The sequence below is a fragment of the Arvicanthis niloticus genome, chromosome 4 (assembly GCF_011762505.2).
Source record: "Arvicanthis niloticus isolate mArvNil1 chromosome 4, mArvNil1.pat.X, whole genome shotgun sequence".
In the NCBI taxonomy this organism is placed as follows: Eukaryota; Metazoa; Chordata; class Mammalia; order Rodentia; family Muridae; genus Arvicanthis; species Arvicanthis niloticus.
The window spans coordinates 6,697,371-6,724,853 of NC_047661.1; the positions used below are offsets into that span (position 1 = coordinate 6,697,371).

At 39.2% G+C, this 27,483-nt stretch overlaps 1 protein-coding gene across 3 annotated transcripts in view; it reads left to right on the forward strand.

The window, feature by feature from the left end:
• The window catches only part of Cp (ceruloplasmin), a 47,690-nt gene that overhangs the window by 5,145 nt on the left and 15,062 nt on the right, over positions 1-27,483 (forward strand). For 2 of the 3 annotated variants that reach the window (XM_034501500.2, XM_034501503.2), the window contains exons 3-18: positions 1,741-1,950; positions 2,866-3,039; positions 4,609-4,863; positions 5,745-5,916; positions 8,929-9,068; positions 10,089-10,241; positions 11,280-11,479; positions 13,506-13,656; positions 15,393-15,605; positions 16,924-17,131; positions 18,316-18,455; positions 19,029-19,157; positions 21,403-21,509; positions 23,139-23,355; positions 23,724-23,863; positions 24,844-25,009. In XM_034501500.2, coding sequence (XP_034357391.1) covers positions 1,741-1,950; positions 2,866-3,039; positions 4,609-4,863; positions 5,745-5,916; positions 8,929-9,068; positions 10,089-10,241; positions 11,280-11,479; positions 13,506-13,656; positions 15,393-15,605; positions 16,924-17,131; positions 18,316-18,455; positions 19,029-19,157; positions 21,403-21,509; positions 23,139-23,355; positions 23,724-23,863; positions 24,844-25,009 — 2,775 coding nt within the window. The remainder of the gene's footprint in view (positions 1-1,740; positions 1,951-2,865; positions 3,040-4,608; positions 4,864-5,744; positions 5,917-8,928; positions 9,069-10,088; positions 10,242-11,279; positions 11,480-13,505; positions 13,657-15,392; positions 15,606-16,923; positions 17,132-18,315; positions 18,456-19,028; positions 19,158-21,402; positions 21,510-23,138; positions 23,356-23,723; positions 23,864-24,843; positions 25,010-27,483) is intronic. The other variant, XM_034501501.2, reaches the window with a different exon arrangement.

Consider the following 27,483-nt stretch of genomic DNA (forward strand, 5'->3'; position numbering starts at 1 on the left):
TTGGAACTCATCACAACAGTGCTGTGTTTCTTCTGGTTATGTGACTTTGTGTAGTGGGAATGCCACACATGACTAAATCGACTGCAAGCTGATAGCGAAAGCCACAGCTGGATCACCAGCACTCAATTCCTCATCTAATAGAGGAAGAATATGAGAATATGAGGAACGGATAATATGCCTGACAACTTAGAAGTGGCATGAAGTCAGGGAGGAGAAGGGTTCAGGGTGGAAGCTGACTTATCTTGGGAATTCTTCCACTGATCATATCGTAGCTGCTATCACCTTCCATTCTGACCTCTCATAAACTCTGGCCCAGATAAGGTGGCCTGAATAATCTCATACATCAGCCACACGGGTTGAGAACTTTTATACAGTCACATGGTGAAAGGAAAAGGAAGTTGTCAGCTTACCTCCACATATACACCATAATGACACACACACACACACACACATACATACACACACAGAGGGGGGGGGACAGAGAGACAGAGAGGAAGAGGGAGAGGGGGAGGGGAAAGTGGAGAGGGGGGAGAAAGAGAAAGAGAGAGATGAATATATATAAAATAAATTTTAACTTTTTAAGTAATTTTTAAGAAGTGAATATTAGGTGTTGTGTGTAGTTTTCTGAAGAAACATGGACTTTTGTCTTTTACCCCAGATAGGTCACACACACACACACACACACACACACACTTAGACTAAAGAAATGATTCTACCTAAGTTTTGCATGATAGACCAGTGAGTTTATCTAGGTTTAGTTGCAGGAGCATGGCAATGCACAAGCAGTATCTTACGGGAGGACAGGGCTGCCCTGGAACACCGCTTCCTGAAGCACCTCATAAGTCATCTCTCTGGGCCCAATCTTGTGAGAGTCTCCTGTAAATAATCACAGCTGCTCTGATTGCAAAATTACAACAGCCATATCATAACCAAAGGGCAGGGGTCCACATTGCATCATTTCTGTTTTTCTGAACCAAATGATTCTACTAATAGTCTAACAACTGGCTACCATGCTTTTTCTTTTTCACAGCACCATGATATACTAAGAGAGTTAATATTAATTTTCAAAAGACCATAGTAGGCTTGTAATTTTGTTTAAAAAATTTTTATCTTTTAATGATACATGCTCAGATATTTGGTAATTAAATATGTCTGAAATTTGCTTTGAAATAATGTCATATGGCTGAAGATAAAGTTGAGTGGGTTATGGAGGAAAAATAAGAATGGCTTTCAGTTCACTGTTAAAACTGGGCTGACAAGTTCATGGGAAATCCACCAATACTTAGAGGAAGGTAGAAGTTTGAAAATTTCTAAAATTAGAAGTTTTTAAAATTTTTTTGAGTTCTGTAATTACAACAGACACACATACCCACACAAATATGATATTACATAGGAAATTTCAAATTATACGAGAGGGTGGGTACTTTGCTTAATTTTTTTTTAATACCATGACCCAAAGGTGAGAGCTTTCCCTTAAATTATGAAAGTCACAATTATCCTGAAAAGCTTGTTGTGTATGACTCAGTCAGTTACCAACTTAATAATAATCACTTCTGTGAGGCTCACAGGCTTCCTAGACATTAGCCTCTCCTTTTTTTCTTTTTTTTTTTTTTTTTTATGAGTCCAAATAGGACATTACTAAATGTCCAAAGGACACCCACTAGATGTTGAGGACTGACTATTCCTTCAACTATATTCAAATGTACTCACTTTCTAAATCCACTTCCTGATGCTTTCCAGGGGCCATCTACCCTGACAACACCACTGATTTTCAAAAAGCCGACGACAAAGTGCTTCCCGGACAACAGTATTTGTATATGCTACACACCAGTGACCAAAGTCCTGGTGAGGGAGACAGCAATTGTGTGACCAGGATTTACCACTCCCATGTTGATGCTCCGAAAGATATTGCATCAGGACTCATAGGACCTTTAATACTCTGTAAAAAAGGTATAGCTTCTCAGTGCTCACCATATGGGAGACAGATACATGGCAGTTGGTTTGTTTTCTTTTTCTTTCTCAATTTTTCCCTTAAACTTTAAGTTATTCTGTGTTGCAGTTGAGTAGATAAAGGTAAGAGTAGAAGATGATGGGAAATATAGCGGAGGCCTTGAGGACATGAAAAATGGAACAAAGATTTTAGCAGGAAAATGACAATGAAGTTTGAAACCAGTGCTGAGAAGTATAGGTTTGCTGGGTGTGACTTCCCCAATCGTGTGATATAGAGATGATGACTTTATTATTTGTGACTACCTCACTGGCACTCCCTGGCAATGTCTGGAGTTACCTGTATTATATTAGTATGTATTGCAGTCTATGTATTCCTTGCCTCATGAAGATAGTATAACTTGAGAGTTTGAAATGTAATGTTTATTGGATCAATAGTTACCTGCAACACCTTCACATGTTGGCTTGTAGCTATATGTGTGTGCCAGTACACTGGATACATTTGAATCGTAACCTTCTCAGTAGCCAAAGTACATTTAATGTTTTTACCAGTGAGTATACATAGATACAAGAGTATATACAGTGAATGATGGCATGTGAACTTCGCTGAGTGCTTCTGAGTACTAAGAAAATAAATACTAAATTTTAAAAAGAAGCTCAAATCTGGGGCTGGAGAGATGGCTCGGTGGCCAAGAGCACTGACTGCTCTTCCAGAGATCCTGAGTTCAATTCCCAGCTGGCTCACAACCATCTGTAATGAGATCTAATGCCCTCTTCTGGTGTGTCTAAAAACAGCTACAGTAGACTCATATAAATAAAATAATTTTTTTTAAAAAAAAGAAGCTCAAATCTACTAAAAATAAAGTTGAATCACATGCTAAAATTTCAGATCTTCTAAATTACAAATTTCTACTTCAGGTTCTCTATATAAGGAAAAAGAGGAAAATATTGATCAAGAATTTGTAGTAATGTTCAGTGTGGTGGATGAAAATCTCAGCTGGTATCTAGAAGATAACATCAAAAACTTCTGCTCTGAACCAGAGAACGTTGATAAGGACAATGAAGACTTCCAGGAAAGCAACAGGATGTATTGTAAGGCTACAAAAGACATTTTGTTTTAATAATTATTAAGATTATTCCCTCACATGAATACTTCTAGTGTGAAGGCCTGATATCAAATTGGTCTCGGAATTTGATATGTGCCTTAGAGTTATTATTGTTATGCTGAAACATCATGACCAAAGTCAAGGTTGAGAAGACAGGGTTTATTTGGCTTACACTTTCATATCATAGTCCATTACTGAAAGGAGTCAGGGCAGGAACCCAAACAGTGCAGAAACCTGGAGGCAGGAGCTGATCTAGAGGCCACAGAGGAGTGCACTAGCTGGTTTACTTCTCATGGCTTGCTCAGCCTGCTTTCTTGTAGACCACCAGCCAAGGGTGGCACCATCCACAACAGGCTGGGTCCTCCATAAAGCACTAAAAAGACACCTTACAGTTGGATCTTATGAAGGCATTTTCTTAACTGAGGCTCCCTTATCTCAGATAACTCTAGCTTGTGCCAAGTGTCTCCTAAAAATGTCTTCTTAAAAAGCCCAAGCGTTTCCTTAATTCCCAGAGGCAAAATAATGAAACTAGGTTATCTATCCCTTAGAACTTACAAGAAAAAGTAAATACCTTAACAATAATTAGATCCAGAATTATACATGTTATTTTCCTTTAGCTTCTTTAAAATGATCTTCACTTAAAAACTGAGAAAACAATAACTGTACTTCCAAATTAGAAGATGAGGTTATTACCAACTTTCTATCTAAAAGTCTTTGTTTTGTTTTTGTTGACATGGCTATCTTCTTTCTATTCATTTTCACCTTTTCCTCTGTTATCCTATTAACAAAACCAGACAATAAAAAATATACCCAAATTTCTAGGCTGAATGGATATGATGTTTCCTCTCTCACACCTGGTATATTAACGGTCTTTAACATTAATGTCTCTCCACAACAATTTCCCAGAACTGCCCAACTGAACAGTGACCCTTGGTTTCTTCCAAGGGTCTCACGCCATAATGCTTTTGAGCTTTCAGGATTTCCTGGTTCTGGTCCTTTCTTCCCCTTCCTGAATTTCTTTTCTTTCTTCAAATCTCTTTGAATTTTGTCTTTCAATCTTAGAAATTTTTTACTTGTTTTGTTATTATGAAAGAAATTCATAGAAGTAAAAAAGTTTTAAGCAAAAAGAAAAAATTTAAATCACCTGCCCTTTGCCTACAAGCACAGTTAATAACTGATTATTAAATATGTAGTACTTTATCTTTAAAGGAGCACTTTCTATATGTATATGGATACATCCATATTTATATGTACACATATATAAAACTAATGTGCATAGTTTATAAACATCAGACCATAGAGGTTTTATTTTTAATAGCACATCTAATACTTATCTTTAATATAGTATTGACAATGTCCCTTAGCCTGAATTAAAGTCCAAAAATGAAAGAGCATGTGATTGATTAGCAATGTTTGGCATGGATAAGGGGGAGAAAATAATTACTGTTGTGGCACATAGTTTCTATACAAAACTGACTTTGTATTTTGTAAAGGTAATGCTTACTAATCCAAGCACTAATGTCTATAGGCCAAAAACTCTAATTTTGATTTGCAGCTATAAATGGATATACATTTGGAAGCCTCCCAGGGCTCTCGATGTGTGCAGAAGACAGAGTGAAGTGGTACCTTTTTGGTATGGGTAATGAAGTTGATGTGCATTCAGCTTTCTTTCATGGTCAAGCTCTGACCAGCAAGAACTATCATACTGATATAATCAACCTGTTCCCTGCCACCCTAATCGATGCTTATATGGTGGCCCAGAATCCTGGAGTCTGGATGCTCAGCTGCCAGAACCTAAACCATCTGAAAGGTAAGATGTCTTCACCTCCAGTTAACTGCCAGTTGTTAAAAACTCTGTGTCTTAGTTAATCTTCTAGTAGAAGGTAGAAGAGAAACAGAACCAATAAGCTAGTTAAGTAATCGGAACACTGAATCGTTGCTTTAGTTTTATCTCCATGTTTACATCACAATGAACTAAGAGCAGGTAAACCTGGAATGTTTATAAAGTAATGACATATGTAAAAAAAATATTATTTTCTAGAATACAGCAATGGATTCTGCCATAAAGATATAGCAACATTTGTAGTTTCTCAATGTAGATTAGAGCACTGTAAAAACAGATTTATATGTTATGCTAGAGGGTAGCTTTGTTTTTTGACTTGTGTCAAGTAAAACCAACTTTTTTATTCGTCTGTGATTTGTCTGTTCTTTGTCTTAGCTTCTAAATGTCCTTTCTCTCTGTGATGAAAGGTATAAAAACACTTAATTCTTAAAATCTATTTGTGAAATTTATCTCCAGAGGAAATTAGACTTTGAAAAAAATTACCCCTTGAAAGGTAATTCCCTCAAAGACTATTGTTTTAAAACAGCCAACCCTCTCAAAAAGGCTGATTCAGTTAAAATTTTAATGGATATGTGACACTGAATGTCTAGACTCTCAAGAGTAATTCCACAAAGACTACTATCTTATCTTGAACACGCACATGCTTCTTAATGTCATAAATATATAAAAACATACATAAATACATAAAACAGACATACATCTGTTTTAAAGGTAACTTTGCACCCGTAGTCTGTAAACAGGTGTTTATCATGCTTTGTTATATTGCCTGTGTGGGTTGATTCAGTCTCTACATGCGGCCTCTTCAGCAACTGTCACTATTCATCAGAGCCTTCCCTGGATTCTTTCAGCTGGTTTGCAGGCCTTTTTCCAGGTTCGTGATTGTAACAAGACCTCAACAGAGGATAATATACAAGATGGACATGTGAGACACTACTACATTGCTGCTGAGGAGACCATCTGGAACTATGCTCCTTCTGGGACAGATATCTTCACTGGAGAGAACTTAACAGCTCTGGAAAGGTAGCATTTTTATGACTAAGGATGTTAAGTATTTATGTAGGGCTTACATTAATTTTCTTCAGAGAAATGACCATTTATGTCCTTTGTTCAGTTCTGACTTGGGTTGTTTCTGTTGGTATTTATTAGTTTGGAGTTCCTTATATAGCCTGAATATTAACCCTTCATCAGACACTCAACAGTATTTCCTCCTGTTGTCTAGTCCTTCCGTCTCCCTATGGTATCCTCTGGTTCACACAAGTGACTCTTTGGATGTGTCGGGCTTGTTTTCATAAAGATACATTCTTTCATCTTCCTTTCCTATCAGCCACTTTCCACAAAGAAGAGAAGGTGATACCTTAAAAGTCAGCAGGCATCATGGAGATGACTCAGTGGGTAAAGGTGCTTGCTGCCAAGCCTCATGAACTGAGTTCCATCCCCAGGACCCATATGGTGGAAGGAGACAAGTTACTCTTGAAAGTTGTCCTCTGACCTTTACACATACACCATGGCATACATTAGTACATATACAGAAAATAAGTGTCAACAAGATTATACCATTAATCTATGTCTACCCATGTCACACTACTGTTTCACAGAATCCTTGTCTGAGATCCATGTTTAAATTTTTATTTTTAAAAAGTTTTTTAAAGTTAATTCTTTGTTACCCAGTATTAGAGTGTTGGGCCTGGTTGTGCCCAGGTCTGACTCCTAAAGCACAGACTTAAGTCCCGGGCTACACTGGCAACCACACATGACAACTCCCAAAGCTGCATCTCTAACCTACAAGACTCTTACAAATTTCAGAGTTTTATTTCCATTTTTTTTTAATGACACCTCTGCTTGGTTGAGGCCTGTCCAACTCAGTGTGTTCAACCTGAATTCACTGTGTCCTGTGCAAAGCAATTTCCTCTGTACTCAGTGAACAGCATTATCATACTCACCCATGTGCCGAGGTCCAGAACGTACACACTGTCCTGACTCCCATTCCTTCACCAAGGCCGCCTACATCCCTGTCATCAGGCACTGAATCACTGAATCACTGAATCACTGGAGTCTACATTTCTCTGAAAGCTGTCTTCTTTCCTCCATCCTCTTCACCAATACAACCGAACTTCTCTCTGTCTTTCACGGAACTTATAATAACTGTTTTGTGACTGGCCTCCCTCACACAGTATTTTATTTCCTAATGTTTCCTCTAAGCATCTATTGGAGGAATTCCGCTAAAATACTCACACTGAAGCCTCGAATCCTTCATCACTGCCATGGAATGGAACACCTAAGCCTTAACCAGGCCCCCTTGCCCACCTCTCTCTAAGCGTCATTTCTTACTCTTCCGCCCAAACCCTCTGCTTCTGCTGTGCTTTCTGGGCCCACCTTCTTCAACTGGGGGCCGTCATGTGACACTGAGCAAATGAAGATGGGTATCACAAACATTTTGTCAACAGTAAAAGTTTTCTGAATGCCCAACAACCGAAAACTAGTTAAAAACCTAATATATCATGAATCCAAGGTGAATTCGACAGTGCTTTCCTCTGTTCTGCCCCACAGCTTCTCCACAGCCTTGGACCCACATGTACAACATGCACAATTTGCACTCTGCATGCCGCTCTGTGTCAGCTCAGATTCAAGGCTACTGCATGTTATGAGTTAGTTTTCTGCTCTTACACACAAAATCTCATTGTTTCGCCACTGTCTGCCAGCATGCAAGTACAAACTGGCATATCTTTTGTTGCATTGTTTGTTTTTAAAAATTGCTGTTTGTGTTGCTGACTTGAGTTACAGAGACACACACACAAACACCACTGTCAAATGAGTTTTTGTTTGGAATTAAAGCAGAATTTCCAGTGGTTTCTAAAGACCCTGAACATTCTTGTACCATTTGTACTATATACTTTCCATATTAAGAATTATAAGCCAAAATATTAATCTGTTCTGAAAAATGTTGAAGATGTTATGTCCTGCAGTATCTGATATGCAGCCAACACCGAATTCTTTTGGTAAAGATGAATAAACACAACCATCTCATTAATAGGAAATTTTGCTTTCATTTTAAATAAATGGCAAAATTATATGTATTTCAAAATTTGTCTTAAATTTATGGTTTTTTATCCTATCATAACAATACTTGATTTGTAAACCTATTTTATATATCTCGGTACCTAGGATCCTGTAAAATTTTCTCAGGCCAAAGAGAGTTTAGAGTGGCGAGGCGTAAGGAGCCTTGCTGTGGAGCATGGCATATTCATGGCATACTTACTCTCACTCCTTTGAACCTCCCAGACTGTTACTTTTTTGTAATCTTCTGGTAGATTCTTTCCATCACCCACACATTACTCTGATAACCCTCCTTTTACCTCAGAGTCTTAGGAAGTTGTTTCTAATAATTTCTGTTGAGTAGCCTACCCTGCTTTTTTCAGGAGAAATGTTCTACAACACTCAACTTCTTCAGACCAGAGCTAGGGTCTCCTCTGATAGATGTGATGCATCTGGATGGGGAGTTCACTTACCCATCACTATTTCCCCAACACAGTACAGAGGTCCTGGCAAAAAGCTGGTCCCAAGCCATTTGTCAAACAAAGGAAGAGATGAATAGGGTGACTGTAAAAATAATATCACTTTCTAAAATTGAGTTTTTGTGTAAGTGGGAAGAAAACTAGCAACTGCACTATCACCTGACTTCTAGCAAATAAAGGCGGGCACTAAGCTGATGCTCATACCCAACAGAGAACAACTGCTATGCAATGGGGTGAAAGGAGTCTACTGTAAAACAGGGATGACATAGTCACACTGAAATTTGTTTTCACTTCACTTTAAAAATGTAACTTCCTCCTTGATTTTGTATGCCTTCACCAAACCTCAAGAGTGGTCCAGGTCTGTGTGCTTCTTTAGTGAAATCAGTGTGGACCATCAACCCTGGCAGCCATGCCGCACTAAGCGCTAGCCCAACTCTTCTCTTCAGTTAGAACCTTGAGGAAATCGCCACCTCTGTTCTAACTCCACACCAGAATCAACCCCCTTTTTTCCTTTTGGCAGTGATTCGAGGGTATTTTTTGAGCAAGGTGCCACAAGAATCGGTGGCTCTTATAAAAAAATGATTTATCGTGAGTACACAGATGGCTCCTTCACAACCCCAAAACAAAGAAGCCCCGATGAGGAACATCTTGGAATCCTGGGTGAGTCCAAGTAGAACATGCATGACTAAAGCACTTTCTTCTTGGCTATCCCAACCTAAGGAAGAACAAAAGTGTCAGGACCTGCAGTATGATTCTTAGATAGAGACTGGGGAGACTAGTATAACCTGACACAGCAGCTCACTCCTGTCCCAAAAATTATCAGTCATAAAATTTCACTATTTCGTTATATCATGATGGCTGCAAATGAGTACTTATCTCATCAGAGAGACAAGGGAAATTGTTAGAGTTGGTTTAAATAACTGACTTAGCCAAATGTGCACTTTCTCAGAAACCAAATATGGGCTTACTAATGACCCTGGCTGGTTCTGTCCCAGGGACTGCTCGAAGTTCTGAGTTCTCTCATAAACGGTAAACACAGACTAAAGAGTCAGTCTTTCTCTTTATCTACTAGCTGGGTGACTTCTGAATGTGACTTAATTTTCTTTGCCTGCTCCTTTCTATAAAATTGAAACCATAGCGGTTATTTCCTCCTGAAACCGTAGTAAGGGTTAGATCTAAGACATGAACACTTAGAAGAAAGGATAATAAATGCCCTTAATAAATGTCTTTTTGAATATTACATCAAACATTTGTGTACTATATAGCTATATCTTTATTCTACAGTTGGTAACATCAGTTTTTGAGTTTTATATTCTAAAACACTGTTATCCGTCACATCCAACTTAAACTTACCATAACTGAGGGCAAAGGCCACACAACCCAGACCACTAGGTTGAAGAAAGTGTAGATACTCCAGATATTTTAAAGGTGTATAAACACTATAAATTAGTTTTGTGATGTGCAATTTTTACTTACTTAAAGAAAGATAATAACCAAAGTAATTTCTCTCAAGTTGGATAAAAGAAAAAAAAATCCTTGCCTTTTTCCAAATTTCCTACATTGTAGCAATAATAGACGTTTAAAAACACCAGGCTTTCCAACTTGCCAGACACACAGCTACAATCTATTTGTATATATATTTGTCCCAGGACAAATAATGTATGCTCTCTTTATCTCTAGGTCCTGTCATTTGGGCAGAAGTAGGAGACATCATTAGAGTCACCTTTCACAACAAAGGACAACATCCTCTCAGCATTCAGCCAACGGGGGTAAGACTCACTAAGGAGAATGAGGGAACACACTATGGCCCACCTGGCAGCTCCTCAAGGCAAGGTGAGTAGAGAATTCAGTCCTGAGAAAGCTGAAGGCAGGATATCAAACATTGCCCATATTACTTTTAGGAATAATACAAACAGAAAATAAAACTCTTTCCTATCCTTTCCAAGTAGTTTACAGAATTTTCTTATGTCTTAGTTGGATAACTACTGACAACCCTAATGAGACTTAAGCTGTATCAATTATACATTTCTGAAGTACTATTATGTGAATTGTTTTAAGGTCCTGCAACGTTAAGGTTAGAGGCTCATTTTAGGATATTTGAAAAATACAGAAACCTATAATGAAAACTATTAGTAACCCATAATTTCATATACATATATGTATGTATATTTAATCCTTCTGCTTTCATCTGTGTATATATAACATATACTAAATATGGTTGAGTTTATACTATATAAATATACTGGCATTATAGTTTTGTGATGTTTGTTCTCTTACCATTATATACATTTATTGATATGGTTTCAGTGATACAAAAAAATCTAGCAATGCAAATATATTCAAATAATTTTATTGAGGCATACCAATGGAAGCTCCTAATTTTGCTACCAATTGCAACATGACTATAGGCTGGTTATTGAAGCATTCTGGCTTCACTTTCAGGTGAAAATCTAGATAATTTGCAAAGGATCACACAAGTTCCTTTCAATTCTACTATTACTTTCTGTTCAGTTTGGTCGACAGAAAGTGAACCGATTACCCGCTATTGCCAGGTACTGTTGCACCTGACAGAAGGACAGAGGTGATGGCATTTACCTTCAACATTCGTTCTGCTTGAAAGAAAATAGACACATTCCATATCTGAACACAAAGAGGGAGACCAATCTTAGGCAGACATTTGGGGCTTCCTGAGTTTATCACAGCAGTCTGTCAAATGTGACAGGTAGCATAAGGGGGAATTCTATTCTAATTGGAACCAAGGAACTTAGAAGTGTATTATTAAACCTAACCTATTCTGTGGCTCAGTAGTCACATTTGAAAGCACATATGTAATCTCTCTGTTGTGACCATTTTTATATCCTCGTCCTCAAGCAGCTTCCCACGTGGCTCCCAAAGAAACCTTTATATATGAATGGACTGTCCCCCCAAATATGGGACCCACTTATGCAGATCCTGTGTGCCTATCTAAGATGTATTACTCTGGTGTTGACCCCACCAAAGATATATTTACCGGACTTATTGGGCCAATGAAAATATGCAAGAAAGGCAGCTTACTTGCAGATGGGAGACAGGTAAGCCCAGGCAGGGGAGAGGGAAAATGACATCTAATCTGTTTTAAATTATATTATAAGAATAATTCTAGGCTTTAAGTCACCGAAGATTTTTGTATTATTTTAAAATTTTCTCCAATTTATAAGATTTGTATTATGGTTGGGCATAGTGATGCACACTTGAAATCCCTACACTGTGGTATGGTAAGGCAGGATCAAACGTGTGAAAACATTCTGATCTTCATAGTAAGATCATACAGTTTTTAAAAGTATTATGCATTTATTTTCTCATAGAAATATGTCACATGGATCAGAAATTGCGTTGTATATGGAATGCATACTGTTTTGTGATAAAATTAGCAATAAAAAAATAAACTCTTGACTTGCCACCACAATCCCATCATTTTTAAATCTACATAAGTATTTTATTATGTATCTCTGGAGATAAGGAATCCTGTCATGTGATCTGTACACCTGTAGTCCCAGCATTTGGGGAGTCAAAGGAGAAAAATAAAGAGCTCAAAACCATTGCCAGCTACCTAAGCAAAAAAAAAAAAAAAACCAAAATTATACAGATAGGGGCTTCTAAACTGGGCCTGGAGACACATACCCTGCAGCCCTAGTGCTTGAGACAAAAGCACCACATTTAGCCAGGAGCAGAGGCACTCACCTTTAATCTCAGCACTAGGTGCAAAAGCAGGTGGATCTCTGTAAGTTTGAGGCCAGTCTGATCTATAGATCAGAGTTCCAGGACAGTCAGGGCTACAGAGAAGAACTTGTAAACCTGTCTCAAAAACAAAGATAAGAACCAGGAAGGGGTGGGCGGGGCAACCACACTTGAGGCCAATAGTAAGAACTTTCCCATGGAGATGAGAATATGTCTCTGTTTACCCCCAGACACTGCATCGATAGCCCAAAGAAGTGATCCTACTCAAGTCTAGGTCAGTGAACTAGTGACTTTACTGGGATTACTTACAGGAAAACGAATAATTTAAATGTATCTAAATCATCAAGACTAGCCAACCGTCATCACTGATAGAATTTTGTGAAGGATCTGTCAACTAGTTAGCTGCTTTCACTTTGACAATCATGTTCTACTTGAATGAATCGTAAGAGAAAGACAAACAAAGCTTTAGGATTCTCTTCCCTGAGAGTGCATTCACTTTGGTTCCATGAACTGACTGAATGATTGGACCATTTTCTAAACTAGATAGCATTTGTACTTTCTTGTTTATTTTGTTTTAATCTGACTGAAGGGTGTATGGATCCATCTTCTAGCTCCTTGGCGTGCCATTTCCTCACTGAAGATGATCTGTGTGGCCTATAGGAATTCTTACTGGTTTCATGAATGTGGAGGGCATCTTTCCTGATTCTAGGACATAGACATTCCCACATTAGATTTTTATCACTGCAACAAAATATCCAAGACAAATAACTTAAAGAATGGGAGTCTATTTTGGCTCTTGGTTTTAAAGGGTTCAGTCATAGTCAGCTAGTTCCATTCAATTTGGGTTGTAGTAAACTAGACATGCATGTTATAAGAAAGCTTTTCATCCTCATGATAGATAGGCACGGTGTCTATGAGAGGAAGAGGAGGGGGGATGAGACATCGAGGAAGAAAGAGATAGAGGGACAGATTCTACCATATTTAAGGGTACAATCTAAGTGACTTGTCCCTTCATCTGGGCCTAACATAAAGTCTCCATTACGACCCAATAGCCACCAGCTAGGAACCAACCCTTTAACAGATGACTTTTGAGACATTTCAAATCTAAACTACAACATGTGCATTTGAATAACTTAGTGGTTTAATTTGTATGAGCACTATGGACATCAAGGAAAAAGAAGGTTACCTTAGTAAGCCATAAATCCTCAAGAGACACCAGTGAAAATTTGGGTGACCAAATGGAATATGTTATTGGCCAAGTTTGAAAGGGGAATTGAAACTTCTGTTCACAATTCTTGAAATGGTTTATATACATTATTGTACAAAGAAATCTTTTGCATTACTTTTCTATCTTCATCTCGTTGCTACTTTGATTTGCAGAAAGATGTAGACAAGGAGTTCTACTTGCTTGCCACAGTGTTTGATGAGAATGAGAGCTTACTCTTGGATGATAATATTAGGATGTTCACAACCGCACCTGACCAGGTGGATAAAGACAACGAAGATTTTCAGGAGTCTAATAAGATGCACTGTGAGTGCTGCGTCTCGTTCACCCGCCCAGGCCACTTCAATGTTGCATAGATAATGGTATCAGTTAAACTCCAGTGAACAGCATTTGCCATTACTTTACATTCATTACGTACAGCGAATACTTACTAGTGCTCTGAAGGCAGTATCTTTGGTTATAAAAAGTAAACAAATGCCAGGCAGTGGTGGCGCACGCCTTTAATCCCAGCACTTGGGATTAAATCGAACTTAGAAATCCAGCAGGTGGATTTCTAAGTTCGAGGCCAGCCTGGTCTACAGACTGAGTTCCAAGACAGCCAGGGCTACACAGAGAAACCCTGTCTCTAAAAACAAAACAAAAAAAAAAAAAAAAAAGAAAAAAAAGTAAACAAACAACAAAACAAACAAAAAGAATCCCACTATGGAATAACCAGATACATGCTGGTTTGATGAATGTGTCATCTATCTATTCATTCATTTACTTATTGGGGTTTTTGAGACAGGATTTCTTTTATGTAGCCTTGACTTTCCTGGAACTGGCTCTGTAGACCAGGATGTCCTGGAACTCAGGGATATCCAATGTATCTTTAAAAAAAAAATCATTTATTTAGAGGAGAGAGGAAATGGAAAGGAGAAACAGAAGGACACAGAGAACTAGTATGTGACACAGTGTCTGTGGAGGTTGTCATAGGACAGCATGCACAAGTCACTGTCCTCTCTCCAGCATTTAGCTTTCAGGGTTTACTTGAGGCTGGTAGACTTACCATCAAGTGCCTTTATGGATTGAGCTATTTTGTTGGCCCCTGAATGTGTCTTTAAAGTGTGGTCCCTAGATCAATAGCCTGTTTTACCCAAGAGCTTGTTAGAGTTGCAAATTCTTGAACCCACTTTTGAGTTGCTGAATTATAAACACTGGAATAAGTCCCAGGAATGTATACTTAACAAATCCTTTACCTAGTTCTGATGGCAAACTCAATTTGAGAACAATGGGTTAGGTGCTTTTCTCATTTGTAGCCCAGTAATGACAGGGTCCTCCTCTTTTTCAATGATCCAAAAATACAAACTCTGTGCCATCCTGATTTTTATACTTGATTGTGCATCAGAACCAAGTTACAACTTTTAAAATTATTAAAATCCAGGGAAGCCTCCAGCTGTTTTATTTAAATGAGAATGAGCATCAGATTTATTATGCTTTAGATAATTTAAACAGTGTTGTAGTTGGTAGATGTAAAAATTGTAAAGTTGCAGTGCACACTAATTTTTTTAAGCTGCAATAATTTTAGTCACACTACCCACAATCCTTACTTTAAATTGTACAATATCATCTTTTGGGATCAGCAGTGACAGAGACTTCCCTATACACAATTTTTCCTATTTATTTCCGATGAGTCAGGGACTTTTGCATGTGAAACAACAAACACAAGGCCAATGTGTGACACCCAGGGTAAGCAGGGGTTATTCCCGGATACAGTTGCTCACAAACATGACCTTTGACAGAAATGAGAAAAACAGCCTGGAATTTGATTCCAGCTGAAAACACAGAAATCCCCAGAGTGGTAGGGACACAGAAGTCCATGCTACATGAACTCAGATCTGCTCCCTGTAGTCAGGCTGCTCTGGGGACAGCAGATGCATTTCTGACATATACACAATGGGGAAGCATAAATGTGTCCTTACATGAGTAAGTCACGATGACATTTTATTTAGCAGGATATGCTATCTTCAAACCTTTTTCTCCTCCCCCTCCTCCAACTTTTGCAGCCATGAATGGATTCATGTATGGCAATCAGCCTGGCCTCAATATGTGTCTAGGAGAATCCAGTGTGTGGTATTTGTTCAGCGCTGGAAATGAGGCAGATGTGCATGGGATATACTTTTCAGGAAATACTTATCTGTCCAAAGGAGAAAGAAGAGACACTGCAAACCTATTCCCTCATAAAAGTCTCACCCTTCTCATGAATCCTGACACAGAAGGTACATTTCTCTTATATGTCACTGCCTTAACTACGATTACTATTGAGGGACAACCATGACCAAGGAAACTTGGGGAGGAAAGAGTTTATTTGGCTCCAGCTTCTGTATCACTGTTTTATCATTGAAGGAAGTCGGGAGAGAACTGACCTCAAACAGGGCAGGAGCTGATGCAGGGTGCTGCTTACTGGCTTGTTCCTCATGGCTTGTTCGGCCTGCTTTCTTATAGAATGCAGGCCCAGCAGCCCAGGGATGGAACCACCTACAGGATGCTGGGTCCTCTCCCATCAATCATTAATTAAGAAAATATCTTATAGCTCTATCTTATAGAGGCATTTTCTCAATTGAGTATCCCTCCTTTCAAATGATGTTAGTTTGTGTCACATTGAAATAAAACTTGCCAAGATGGTATATATATATATTTTTGGTTGAAATCTCTGTAAAAAAGCATACTGAGTGATAAACTTTCAAAGCCTCCCAAGTAGACATTCTCTTAAGAGGGTTATTGGGTCACTGATGTTGAAGCACACATCAGGTGGACCTAGTTCCAATACATGGGTGGAGTAGGATGGTATAAGGAGAGAGAGGGGAGGAGGAGGAGGAGAGAGAAACAGAGAGGGAAAGAGAGAGAGGAAGAAAGAGAGAGGGAAGAGAGAGAGACAAAGACAGAGACAGAGAGAGATGTTCTTGTTTGAACAGCAGACTCACTTCAGTTAAGGTCCTTTTAAAGATGGGAAAAGCAGGCTAGAAGACATGACTCCTGCATGTGCTCTATATGTAAGCTTTCATATTGCCTCTACAGCTTTGATGTGGGGTTGGCTTGCTGATGGCTTACAATTGGGAATTCTATACTAGAATTGTAGCCAAGCACAATTAGACACATCTGTGGGCCTGGCTCTCCATGAAAAATTCAACGTGAAACAAGGAGGGAAGAATGTTAATCAGATTATGAAAATATAATAACCTGTTTGTAGCCTTACTTGGTTCACTGTGTGCTACTCAAGGTCAGGTAACTGTGAGCCCATGAAGGAGAAGGGGATGATGGGTAAGAGTGAGAGATACACTTGAGCATGAGTTATGCACTCATCTGTGAGGTTCAGGCAGGGAGACTAACAGAAGTCCTGAGACAGACACACCCTTTGCTGGTTCTTACAACAGTAAAGAGAGTTCTGTGTCTGGAGCAGAGGGAGGAGTGGGTGAGGGAGGGAGGATTAAAGGTATGGAAAGCCTGATGATCTGAGGTAATAACTTATGCTCACAAAGTTTGGGAAATAAAAACACTGAGCAAAAATGTGACAAGTTTCCTGTTTTGCCACTCCAGGGTCTTTTGATGTTGAGTGTCTTACAACAGACCACTACACAGGTGGCATGAAGCAAAAATACACTGTGAACCAGTGCAAGCGGCAGTTTGAAGATTTCACTGTCTACCTGGGAGAAAGGACCTACTATGTTGCAGCAGTAGAGGTGGAATGGGATTATTCGCCAAGCAGAGACTGGGAAAAGGAGCTACATCACTTGCAAGAGCAAAAGTAACTTTCCAGTCTCCGATTCCCAAAGTGCTCAGCAATAACCTTATGTCTCCCTCTACTTAAAGTTTTGCCGCCCCTTAGAACAAAACGACAGCTGCATTAAGCAGCAGCAATGACCACTTCCTGGGAACCTGGGCTCATTCACTTCCAGTTCTCTTGGCATCCTCATAAGATACCTTCTGTAACCTATTCTGACTGACTCTGGCAGCACCGCCTTGCTGGTGGACGGCCACTCACCTTCAAACTCCTCCAAACTGAGAACAGCCACAGTGTGGCTTACTTCACCCTCCTGGTTTCAGTGCTAGTATAATAATCAGTCATTCCATAGCCTTAGACCTGCTGTGTGCATCTTAAATACTTAGCAGTTCTTTCCACTAAGATCTTAAACAAAACTACATTCAAAGCCATTAATGACATAAACACTGTAAAAAAAAAAAAAAAAGTATTTCAAAAAATCAGAAAGAATAAATCCAAGTTAAAAAAAAATGGCCTCAGGAACATTAGAAACATTCATCTCAGCATCATGTGGCATCACCTGATGCTCTAAGTGTCCCACCTTTTTTATTTTCCAAGGCATGTCTCCTCTAGCATGTCATTTTTGTTATGTGACATCATGTGAACATGATCTGAGGAACCAGTCTGAGCAGTGGGGCAGGCAGACCCAGGGTGCCCAGTACCCTGGCTGACAGTGGCTGGCTTCATAGTTTGATTTCAGTTTCAGTGCTAAGTGTGGTCTGAGACAGACAGGGCTAAAAGGTTGTTTTTATGTTTGGATAAAGTGGTTAAAAGGAACCATCAGTTAACTAAAACTTTTAAAATGTGCCACTTCCGTTCTTATTGACTGAAAATACTGCATGAATTCTTGATTGACCCTAGACTCATAGCATTTTAGACTGGGAAACCGGGATAAGATGACTTGATCCATGACTCTCTTTAGGGGCATAAGAACTCCTTTCTCCAGATAGCAAGGATCAATATATCAGCTCAACTAGGGAAGAGGCAGGGCCAGGACTGAAGCAGCAGCACACTGGACAGGTCTCTTTATATCGCACCTCGCTATTTTAAAATCTTTTTTTCTCACTGGGGTGGAAAATAATTTTTAATGAGCATAACTATTCAAGAGAATTTTTACTCAAAACTTAATTCTTCTTTCATGAAAACAAATACTGGTTCTTCATTTCTAGCGTTTCAAATGCATTTCTGGATAAGGAAGAGTTTTTCATAGGCTCGAAGTACAAGAAGGTTGTGTATCGCGAGTTTACTGACAGCACATTCAGAGAACAGGTGAAGAGAAGAGCCGAAGATGAACACTTGGGCATCCTTGGTAAGGTGACAGCCCCATCTTGGTAGCCTTGTGTTAGTGACAGGAGCTGCCTGCAGTGTCATGGCTATAGGCTGCATTTTCCTGGTTCATGTATCAAAGCTATTCAAACCAAACCAAAACAACAACAACAACAACAACAACCCTCATACAATTTAAGAAAAAGAGAGAGAAGTTTGTGTTTGCTAAAGAATACAGCTAATATCACTTATTTCTGTCAGGAATAATGTATTGTTCTTGATGCAATTATTTATACTTGATGCCTATAGTTTTGGTGAAGTTCCTAGAAAATACCTCTGAATAAATACCTGAGCCAAATTCTTTTTATTCCACCAACCCCCACCAAAAGAAGCATCTCTTTTCCTTGAAAAATTAAGATGTAATCAGTTACAAGAAAAAAAAATATATGGGGATAAGAAAATGGGTTTCCTTACACGGGATCAGGGGAAAGTTACCTTCAGGTTTTCAGGAGCCACATTAAGGCAGAATGTGTAATCTGAAACCCATGGTTTTTTGCCTTTATCATTGACAGAAATTCCAATCTACTAAGCTGCCCTTCCATTTCACTTTTACCAGGTCCACCAATTCGTGCAGATGTTGGAGACAAAGTTAAAGTTGTCTTTAAAAATATGGCAACCAGGCCATATTCAATACATGCCCATGGGGTGAAAACAGAGAGTTCTACAGTTGTTCCAACGCTACCAGGTACTGGGCGGAGAGGGATGTATCACACAGATACCACTCCACAAATAGTAGCTGTTGTAAAGAGCAGTCTTTCCAAATGAGCAAAGGAAGGTGAGCACAGCACAAAGGATACAGGGAACAGCTCTGTGTGGATGCTTGATCATACATCTCTCTCTCTCTCTCTCTCTCTCTCTCTCTCTCTCTCTCTCTCTCTCTCTCTCTGTCTCTCTCTCTCTCTCTCTCTCTCTCTCTCTCTCTCTCTCTCTCTCTCACACACACACACACACACACACAGTTATACCAAAACAATTTGCCAAAGGGCTATAAAACAAACATGAAGATACTAGACATTTATAGACATGGAAGACTAAATTAGAAAGATGCTTCCATCACTCAGCTAGAACATATTTGAGGTGGCATCTTCTGCACCACAGGGTAAAATGTTCACATACCAGCCTCTCAGACAATGTCTGCAGTTTAGAATTTTAAACCCTGGGTATTTGTATCCTGGCATGTCCCAGGAGCACAACAGATGTTTAACTGAGATAAAAACTGAGATATGTGATACACATCAAAATAAAAATAAAACAGGTTGACAGAAAAAGGTTTAAAAAAACTTACCTAAATATATCAAACAAAATAAGAGTGCTCCATAGAATTACTTATATAATTTAACGAAAGGTAAAGTAAAACTTCTCTCTTGATCTTCTAAGAAAGATGAACATAGATAATGTTGAGTTGCTAGGAAAGCCATGAGAAAGACTCATCGGAGTAAGAGAGTAACAATGGTATATTTTATAGGCCAATCAGTAGAGCCTGATATCGGTGAAGACACTTAAATGATACGGGAGGTGCAGCTCAGGTAACTGTGGGATAGTATTTCAGGCCTTAAAGTGAGCGGCTACATGTCTCTTAGAGATAGTAAGGAACCCAGAGATGAGAGCAGAGTGAAGAGGGAAACAGAATGTTAGCAGATGGGAGAGAAGGGAGCTGAACAGAGGAAGGACCTGGGGGCTATGCTTAGGATTTAAGGTGTTATACTATACACTCACCTAAGGATATGAGTTAAAGGAGATTTATCTGATTAAGGATTTTAAGAAGCTTTTCTGGCCCACTCATGAGTGACTATAAGGGAGAAATAGCAACATTAAGTGTCAATTAGGTAAATCCTTGTGGGGAAAAAAAATCACAGAATTAGAATGAACAAGATTTGCCGTGGTCCTGAACCAGATGAAAGGGTAAGAGGTCATAATACTGAAATTCTACTTTAAAGTGATACCAAAGGGCCTGCTGGAAATTGGGCACTGGAGTCAAGGAAGGAGGTGTCAAGGATGAATCTAAGGCTTTGGGAATCAATCCCTGGTAACAGAGAAGGCTGGAAGAGTAATTTGTAGAAATAAATGTGGTCAGCAGGAGATGGATGGATCTCACTTTGACATTATATGTTTAAAATTTACATTCTGCGTTCTTAGTGAAATTTTCTGCTTAGACAAGGAGTGAGAAAATTGGAACTAAAAGTGAATAGTTTGAAGGCAGGGGAAAAGCCTATACACTCCTTAAAACCAGACCTCAATTCTAGCTTCATTCCCTAGTATAAGATTTCAGACTCCAGAGTGTTGATCTGATAGTGTTATGTTTACAGGAAACGGTAAAATCTACGTAAACAAATCAGGCAGAGGGCAGTCTGGGCAGGTGCATGGATGCAGCTGAAAGGTCTCTGGACAGACATTCAGGAAGTTCTGTGGCAGAGTAAGAAAAGATGGATCTATGCAGTTTCTTCAAACCATGACATGAAAATGACTACCCTTTGAATCTGTAGTCCAGCAAGTGAATGAGAACTGATTAATTCAGAGTATACATGCAATGACACGAAATGAACTTAGTGTGTCTTAGAAATGCCCAAGTCACCGAAGCTGTTCATCAGGTAAAGGGGCTGACTGCCAAGCCTGGAACTCAAGTTCCATCTCTAGAACCCGTATGGTTGGAGGATAGGAGTCTCACTTTCACATGCTGTGGCACATGTGCGCACGTGTACACATACACTCAGTGTCATTAAAAGCTAAGTTCCTGGAAGAAATTTGAGTACTATTACTTTTTAACAACTACCTTGACATCTTTACTTTCTGAATCACTAGTTATGAAGACTTAATATATACATATGTATTGTACGTGCATATAAAATGTATATGCATATAAAACACATTATGTGTGTCAGAAACTAACTGAATATAACCAGACATGTAACTGTAACTCTTGGTTAATTTAGGTGAAGTTCGCACTTATATATGGCAAATTCCAGAAAGATCGGGTGCTGGAACAGAGGATTCAGCTTGTATTCCATGGGCTTATTACTCAACGGTGGATCGAGTTAAGGTAAACTTTAAGCCATCTGTTTTTGTAAGATGCTTCAGACAGACAATTGAAAGCAGATACAGTTACCAGAGTTTTCCTGTGCTCCAATCTGTCAAAATCCCAGGAATAGATAAACTGCTCTCTAATCTAGTTTAGTTTATACGTTTGGTTTGTTTGCTTTTAAATATAAAGTTATAATTATCTCATTCCTGCTGATTATTGATAGCACCTAGTAAGAATTTAAAACCAATGCATTTTGTTTCTTTTGACATGAAAACATATTAAATGCAAATGTAAACCCAACAGCTACCAAGAACTGTGAGTACTGCTAAATAAAATATTGTAAAGGCAAAAACACCCAACGGCTACCTCAAGTACACTGTTCTGTAGAACTAAATCTTCACCAGAGTTCCTCCCGGTGCCGGAGCTGTCAATGCAGCTGCCTGCTGGACATCTACAGGGACCCTTCTAAAAGGGTCTTCCTCTACCTCCTTCACTTCCTGTTGTAAAAAACCAGCAGCACATCCGCTACATATTTGCAAGAGAGACTAGGTCCAGCCCATATCTTTGGTAGCAGATATATACAGGTTGATCTTCATGCTGGTTCCCAAATTGAGGGTGGTGGTGGTGGGGTGTCCCTGAATCTGTTGCCTTCCCGTGGATCCTGTTCCCCTGAGCTGCTCTTGTCTGGCCTCAGTGGGAGAGGCCTAGTCCTGCAGTGACTTGATGTGCCAGGGAGAAGGGGAGGAGGGATGAGGGAGAGGCTGAATGAGGAAAGGGTGGGGTTGGGGGAGCTGCGATTGGAATGTAAAGCAAACAAATAAATTAATTAAACAAACAAACAAACAGCAGCACACGTACCAATCCTACCAGCTCACTCAAGCAGGAACTTGGAACCACTTTCTTACCCAGACAATTTGACTCTACAATTGCTCAGCCCACTCCTCTCCCCTGTCACATGTCCGTTCTTAAAATCTGTTTCAACTGCTGCTTCCCAGGCTACAGACTCCCCCCTCCCCACCCCCAAGTCTTCCTTCATTTGACCATTATGACTGGACTAAAATGTGGCTTTGCTGCCATCCCCTGGCCAATGTCTCAGAAACTACTTATGACACAACTTGAATTTTATTAGTATGACATAGCTCAAGGATGATCTAAAACACAGTTCGTTATTACTGATGCTTAGCCTGTCTCCCATGTGGGCATTCACCAGCACTCATTTCTCCATGCCAACAGACAACTTCCTTGGCTTCTATATGTTTCTTCTATTCCTATATGCGCTCCTACTGTGAAAGGCTTTGCTTCATTCAGCCACAGATACATAAATAACAGCATAACACTTGGCTCATCATAATGAGTTCATGAGCTTATGAAATAAACAACCAACACTGTTCATTTAGACAGCTCATTAGTTAGGCCAATTTTTTGCCTCTTCACGTATCTAAGTTCCACATCACCCACATAACCCACCTACTATTCACCACTATTTCAATTTAACCACATCAAGTATACTAAAGTCCTGGCTTCCCTTTGGCCAGGTATCCCACTAAAATCAGTCCCTCTAAAATGGCTAGGACGGTGGATAAGGTCCCAGCTCTCTGAAATCCTGCCCACACTTCCAGGATAACTGTAGTTTCTGCTTGTTTTCAGGATCTCTATAGTGGGCTAATAGGCCCGTTGATTGTCTGTCGGAAATCTTATGTGAAAGTGTTCAATCCTAAAAAGAAAGTGGAGTTTTTCCTTTTGTTTTTAGTATTTGATGAGAATGAATCTTGGTACTTAGATGATAACATCAAAATATACTCTGAACACCCTGAGAACGTAAACAAAGACAACGAGGAATTCATAGAAAGCAATAAAATGCATGGTATGAGACACTATTCTAAGCTACCTTCCTGTTTTTATTCTTTTCTTCTTTCAAAGAAAATCATGTTGTAGGGCTGTTCTTCTTAAAAAATATTGTGATGTAAAATTCTGTTCAAAGCCAAAATGGACTATGTTTAAAATCTTTACTAATTTTTCTCCCAACTTCAAGCCCTCATTCCCTTTGAAGTAAATCCACAATTAGGATTAAGGCTCTTCATATAAAGTAACTTGAAAAGTAGCAATGATACCGTTGAACTTGAACTGTTTTCCCTATCCATAGTAAAGTAAGCTCTGCCGTGTTAACCGAGTATTATTTCCTATTACTGCTATGGGTTAAGATTACTCTGAAGTATATCGCATTCCCCTCAGCTATTAATGGGAAAATGTTCGGAAACCTACAAGGCCTCACGATGCACGTGAACGATGAAGTCAACTGGTATGTGATGGGAATGGGTAACGAAATCGACCTGCACACTGTTCACTTCCACGGCCACAGCTTCCAGTACAAGGTAAGAGCCGCCCCAGCACTCACTCCTCCACTGCTTAACACACTCGACTCAAGCCAAGAACACATCTCCTTAGAGATACCTGTGACACCGAGAAACTGGCCCAGCATGCCATCTCCACTGACACCCCAGCCTCCTCACAACTTGAGCTGTCCTTATACTTGCAGGTCTTTTTGTCTCTTGTAGTTCTGCTTACACATTCTGAATGGAATGGCTGACAGAGAAGGCAGAATAGTTCACACAAGGGTGAGGTGGCAGAGACGGAACAAAACTTCACTATGGCCCTGTCCATTCTAAATTCCCTCTTAAATTATGCAAGGTGAATTAACACTTAGGTGTCAGGCAACTGATACCCCAGAACACAATTCTACTACCCTTTATCTTGGGAAAACAACCATCTTCTTGTAGATGCATTTTTTTTTCTGTTTTTAAACTAATGTAAAAAATGCACAAGCAACCAAACCAAAAAAAAAAGGGCATACTGAAGAATGTCCATTTTATAATCTGTACTGTCTTCTATACATATATCATTAATAGGCTTTCAATATTATTTCCACCGAAATATGCCAGAAACATATTTGAGAATATGTCAGTATCATTTAAATTGTTTATCAGCCTCCCCTTCTGCTACCTTTACCCTTTCTTTGCCTTACAGTTTCACAAACAAGGTAAGTCTATAAATAGAAGCACAAGTGAAAGTTGACATCTGGCCACACAGTGCTCGCTCTGTGTAGATCAAGTCTCTGACAAAGGCAAGCCTGAACTGTGGCATTCACTGGGCATGGTTCAGACTAACAAATGCCTTCCTTCACATGTTCCTTGATGTCTTAGAGTTCATCAAGGACTCTTTAGATGAGGACTATAAATTTCAGAACATAAAATATGGAGAGATTCATTTTTTAAAATTTGTTTTTCTAATATTTTGAGCTAGCTAATTAAAGGCTATTAAAGAAACTCTCATATTTGTCATCTTTCTAATAAAGCACAGAGGAATACACAGTTCTGATGTCTTTGACCTTTTCCCTGGAACATACCAAACCCTAGAGATGTTTCCCCAAACACCTGGAACCTGGCTACTCCACTGCCACGTGACTGACCATGTTCATGCTGGGATGGTAACTACCTACACTGTTCTACCGGTAGAACAAGGTAAATTTATCAAGGGGAATATCACGTAGTGTCTCTAGATATACATTACAAATGCTTTGCCTAAAGCCATCTCCCAGTATAAGGCGCTGTGCTCTGGCTGTCCTGGTGCCTTCCTTCTCTACCTCCAAGTGGGAATGTTTCACTGCTAGGCCAGTGGGATATCATTGACTGGCTGACAGCTACAATGGTATTGAGTCTGAGTGTACAAAAGGACACAAACTTGACCACAACACCTGGAGCCATATGCAAAGCTGCTGTAAGAAAGCAATCACATTAGAGTTTTAACAAAAAAGGAGACCATGAATTACACATGAACATTTAGAATTTTACTTCTCTCTTAAGGGGAAACATTAACAATTCCCTGCAGCAGCTCCCACATGAGAAGCCTCAATCGACCCAGTACAACTTCAGTCACCACCCAGAACAGTTCTTTTTGCGATGGCAGAGAAGAGCTGTTCATCAAGGATTTAAAAAAACAAAACCAAAAACAAAATTAGAAATATTTATTCTTCAGCTCTTACATGTGTAAGGACACACAGACACATAGACAGACACCCATGTGCTCATAATACAGCACAAGAAAGTTCATCTTTTTTGTGGATACAAACCAACAACAAAATGTACAAAGAGGGAAATTCCAGTACTATAGTTAACAGGCTTTAGTAGGTCTATTGAGTTGAGAATTATTGGAGTTAGAAATGGCAAATCTAACTGGATGAAGTTACATGTAGAATATGCTTCTTCCTCAAAAATAAATGGAATAATGTGTGTGTGTGTGTGGGTGTGTGTGTGTGTTTATGTGGGTGTGTGCATATGTTGTATATATGTTTGTGAGTATGCATTTGTTTGCATGTGCATGAACATGTGTACATGTGTACACGTTCGTGTGACTCTGTATATGTGTGTATGTGTGAGTATGCTGTGGGCCTAGGGACAGGGTCCATGTTTTTGTCAATGTTAGGTCAGACTGTTATTAGTGAGCTGTGTTCTCAATCCAAGTACTACAAATCTAAAAGTCACTCGAGATTACACCTTATCATAAACAAACCTTTCATCTTTGCTCTTACACCACCTTTTCGGAAAAAACAAAAACAAAAAACTACTTTTACTAGAAGCTGGGCAGTGGTGGTGCACGCCTTTAATCCCAGCACTTGAGAGGCAGAGGCAGGTGGATTTCTGAGTTCGTGGCCAGCCTGGTCTACAGAGTGAGTTCCAGGACAGCCAGGGCTACACAGAGAAACCCTATCTCGACAAAAACAAAACAAAACTACTTTCACTAGAGCAGTTACTGGTAACACACAACAACCTAAGACTCAAAACACAAATAAACTGCTGAATTTAATACCAATAACTTGACCAAAGTAAAAAGTCAACTTTCTGAGAAAGAAAATGAGAAATAATCTGTAAATTAGTGGCTCTCTCCTGTGTGTTACCACCCCTCTGGGGTCCAAGAATCCTTTCACAGGGATTGCCTAGTGCATCTGAAAACACAGATATGTCTATTATGATTAATAATAGTAGCAAAATTAAAGTTATGAAGTAACAAAAATAAATTTCTGGTTGGAGGTTGGTTATAACATGAGGAATTATATTAATGGCTTGCAGTGTTACAAGTTTGAGAACCTTGATCTACATAAACAACCTTGCAGGGCTAGAGAGATGGCTCAGCAGTTAAGAACACTGGCTGCCTTTCCAGAAGATCAGGCTTCAATTCCCAGCACCTAAATTCTCACAACCCTTTGTGACTCCAGTTGTGTATTGTAACTCCAGTTCTAGAGAAGCTAATGCTCTCTTCTGGTCTCTGTGGATACAAGGCACACAAATGTATACAGATATACATACAGCAATATACCCATACCAAAGAAAGAAAGGTAGGGAGGGAAGGAGAGGGGGGGAAAGGGAGGAAGGGGAGGAAGAAGAGGAGGAAGAATGAGAAAGGAAGGAACACTTGAGAATCTATGTATGCAAATGTTTAGCACCCGGGAAATATTGCAACAGGCTGGTCCTGCACATAAAAACACTGGAAACTTCCACATCTAACAAACCTGGGGGAAAGGGAGAGGCAATGGCGTTTCTAAGAAAAAGGGTGCTTTTATAACAGTAGACAGAATTATAAAGCAAATAACCAATGAAAAAAAAGAACATGGAAAATATTCAAAAGAAAGTTGACTTTGACAAGAAAACATATATAGGACCGAAAGAAAGAGTAGCAGGAAAAAAACGTAGAAAAACAGGGAGCCATGCTATAAGTCTAAATCTTTAAATAAGTGAGATAAAGCTGTGGGGAAATCTACATCAACTCAATATTTCAAAAAAATTGCTGCCTTTCATTACACATACAAAAGCATATAGAAATGAAATGAAACCTTTTGACACTATGCATCAGGTGACAACTGTTTCAAGGAAAAAAAAATTAATTAAAGATAGTGGCTAAACTACCATTGCCAATTTGATATTTTTTCCCTGCCGGAGGA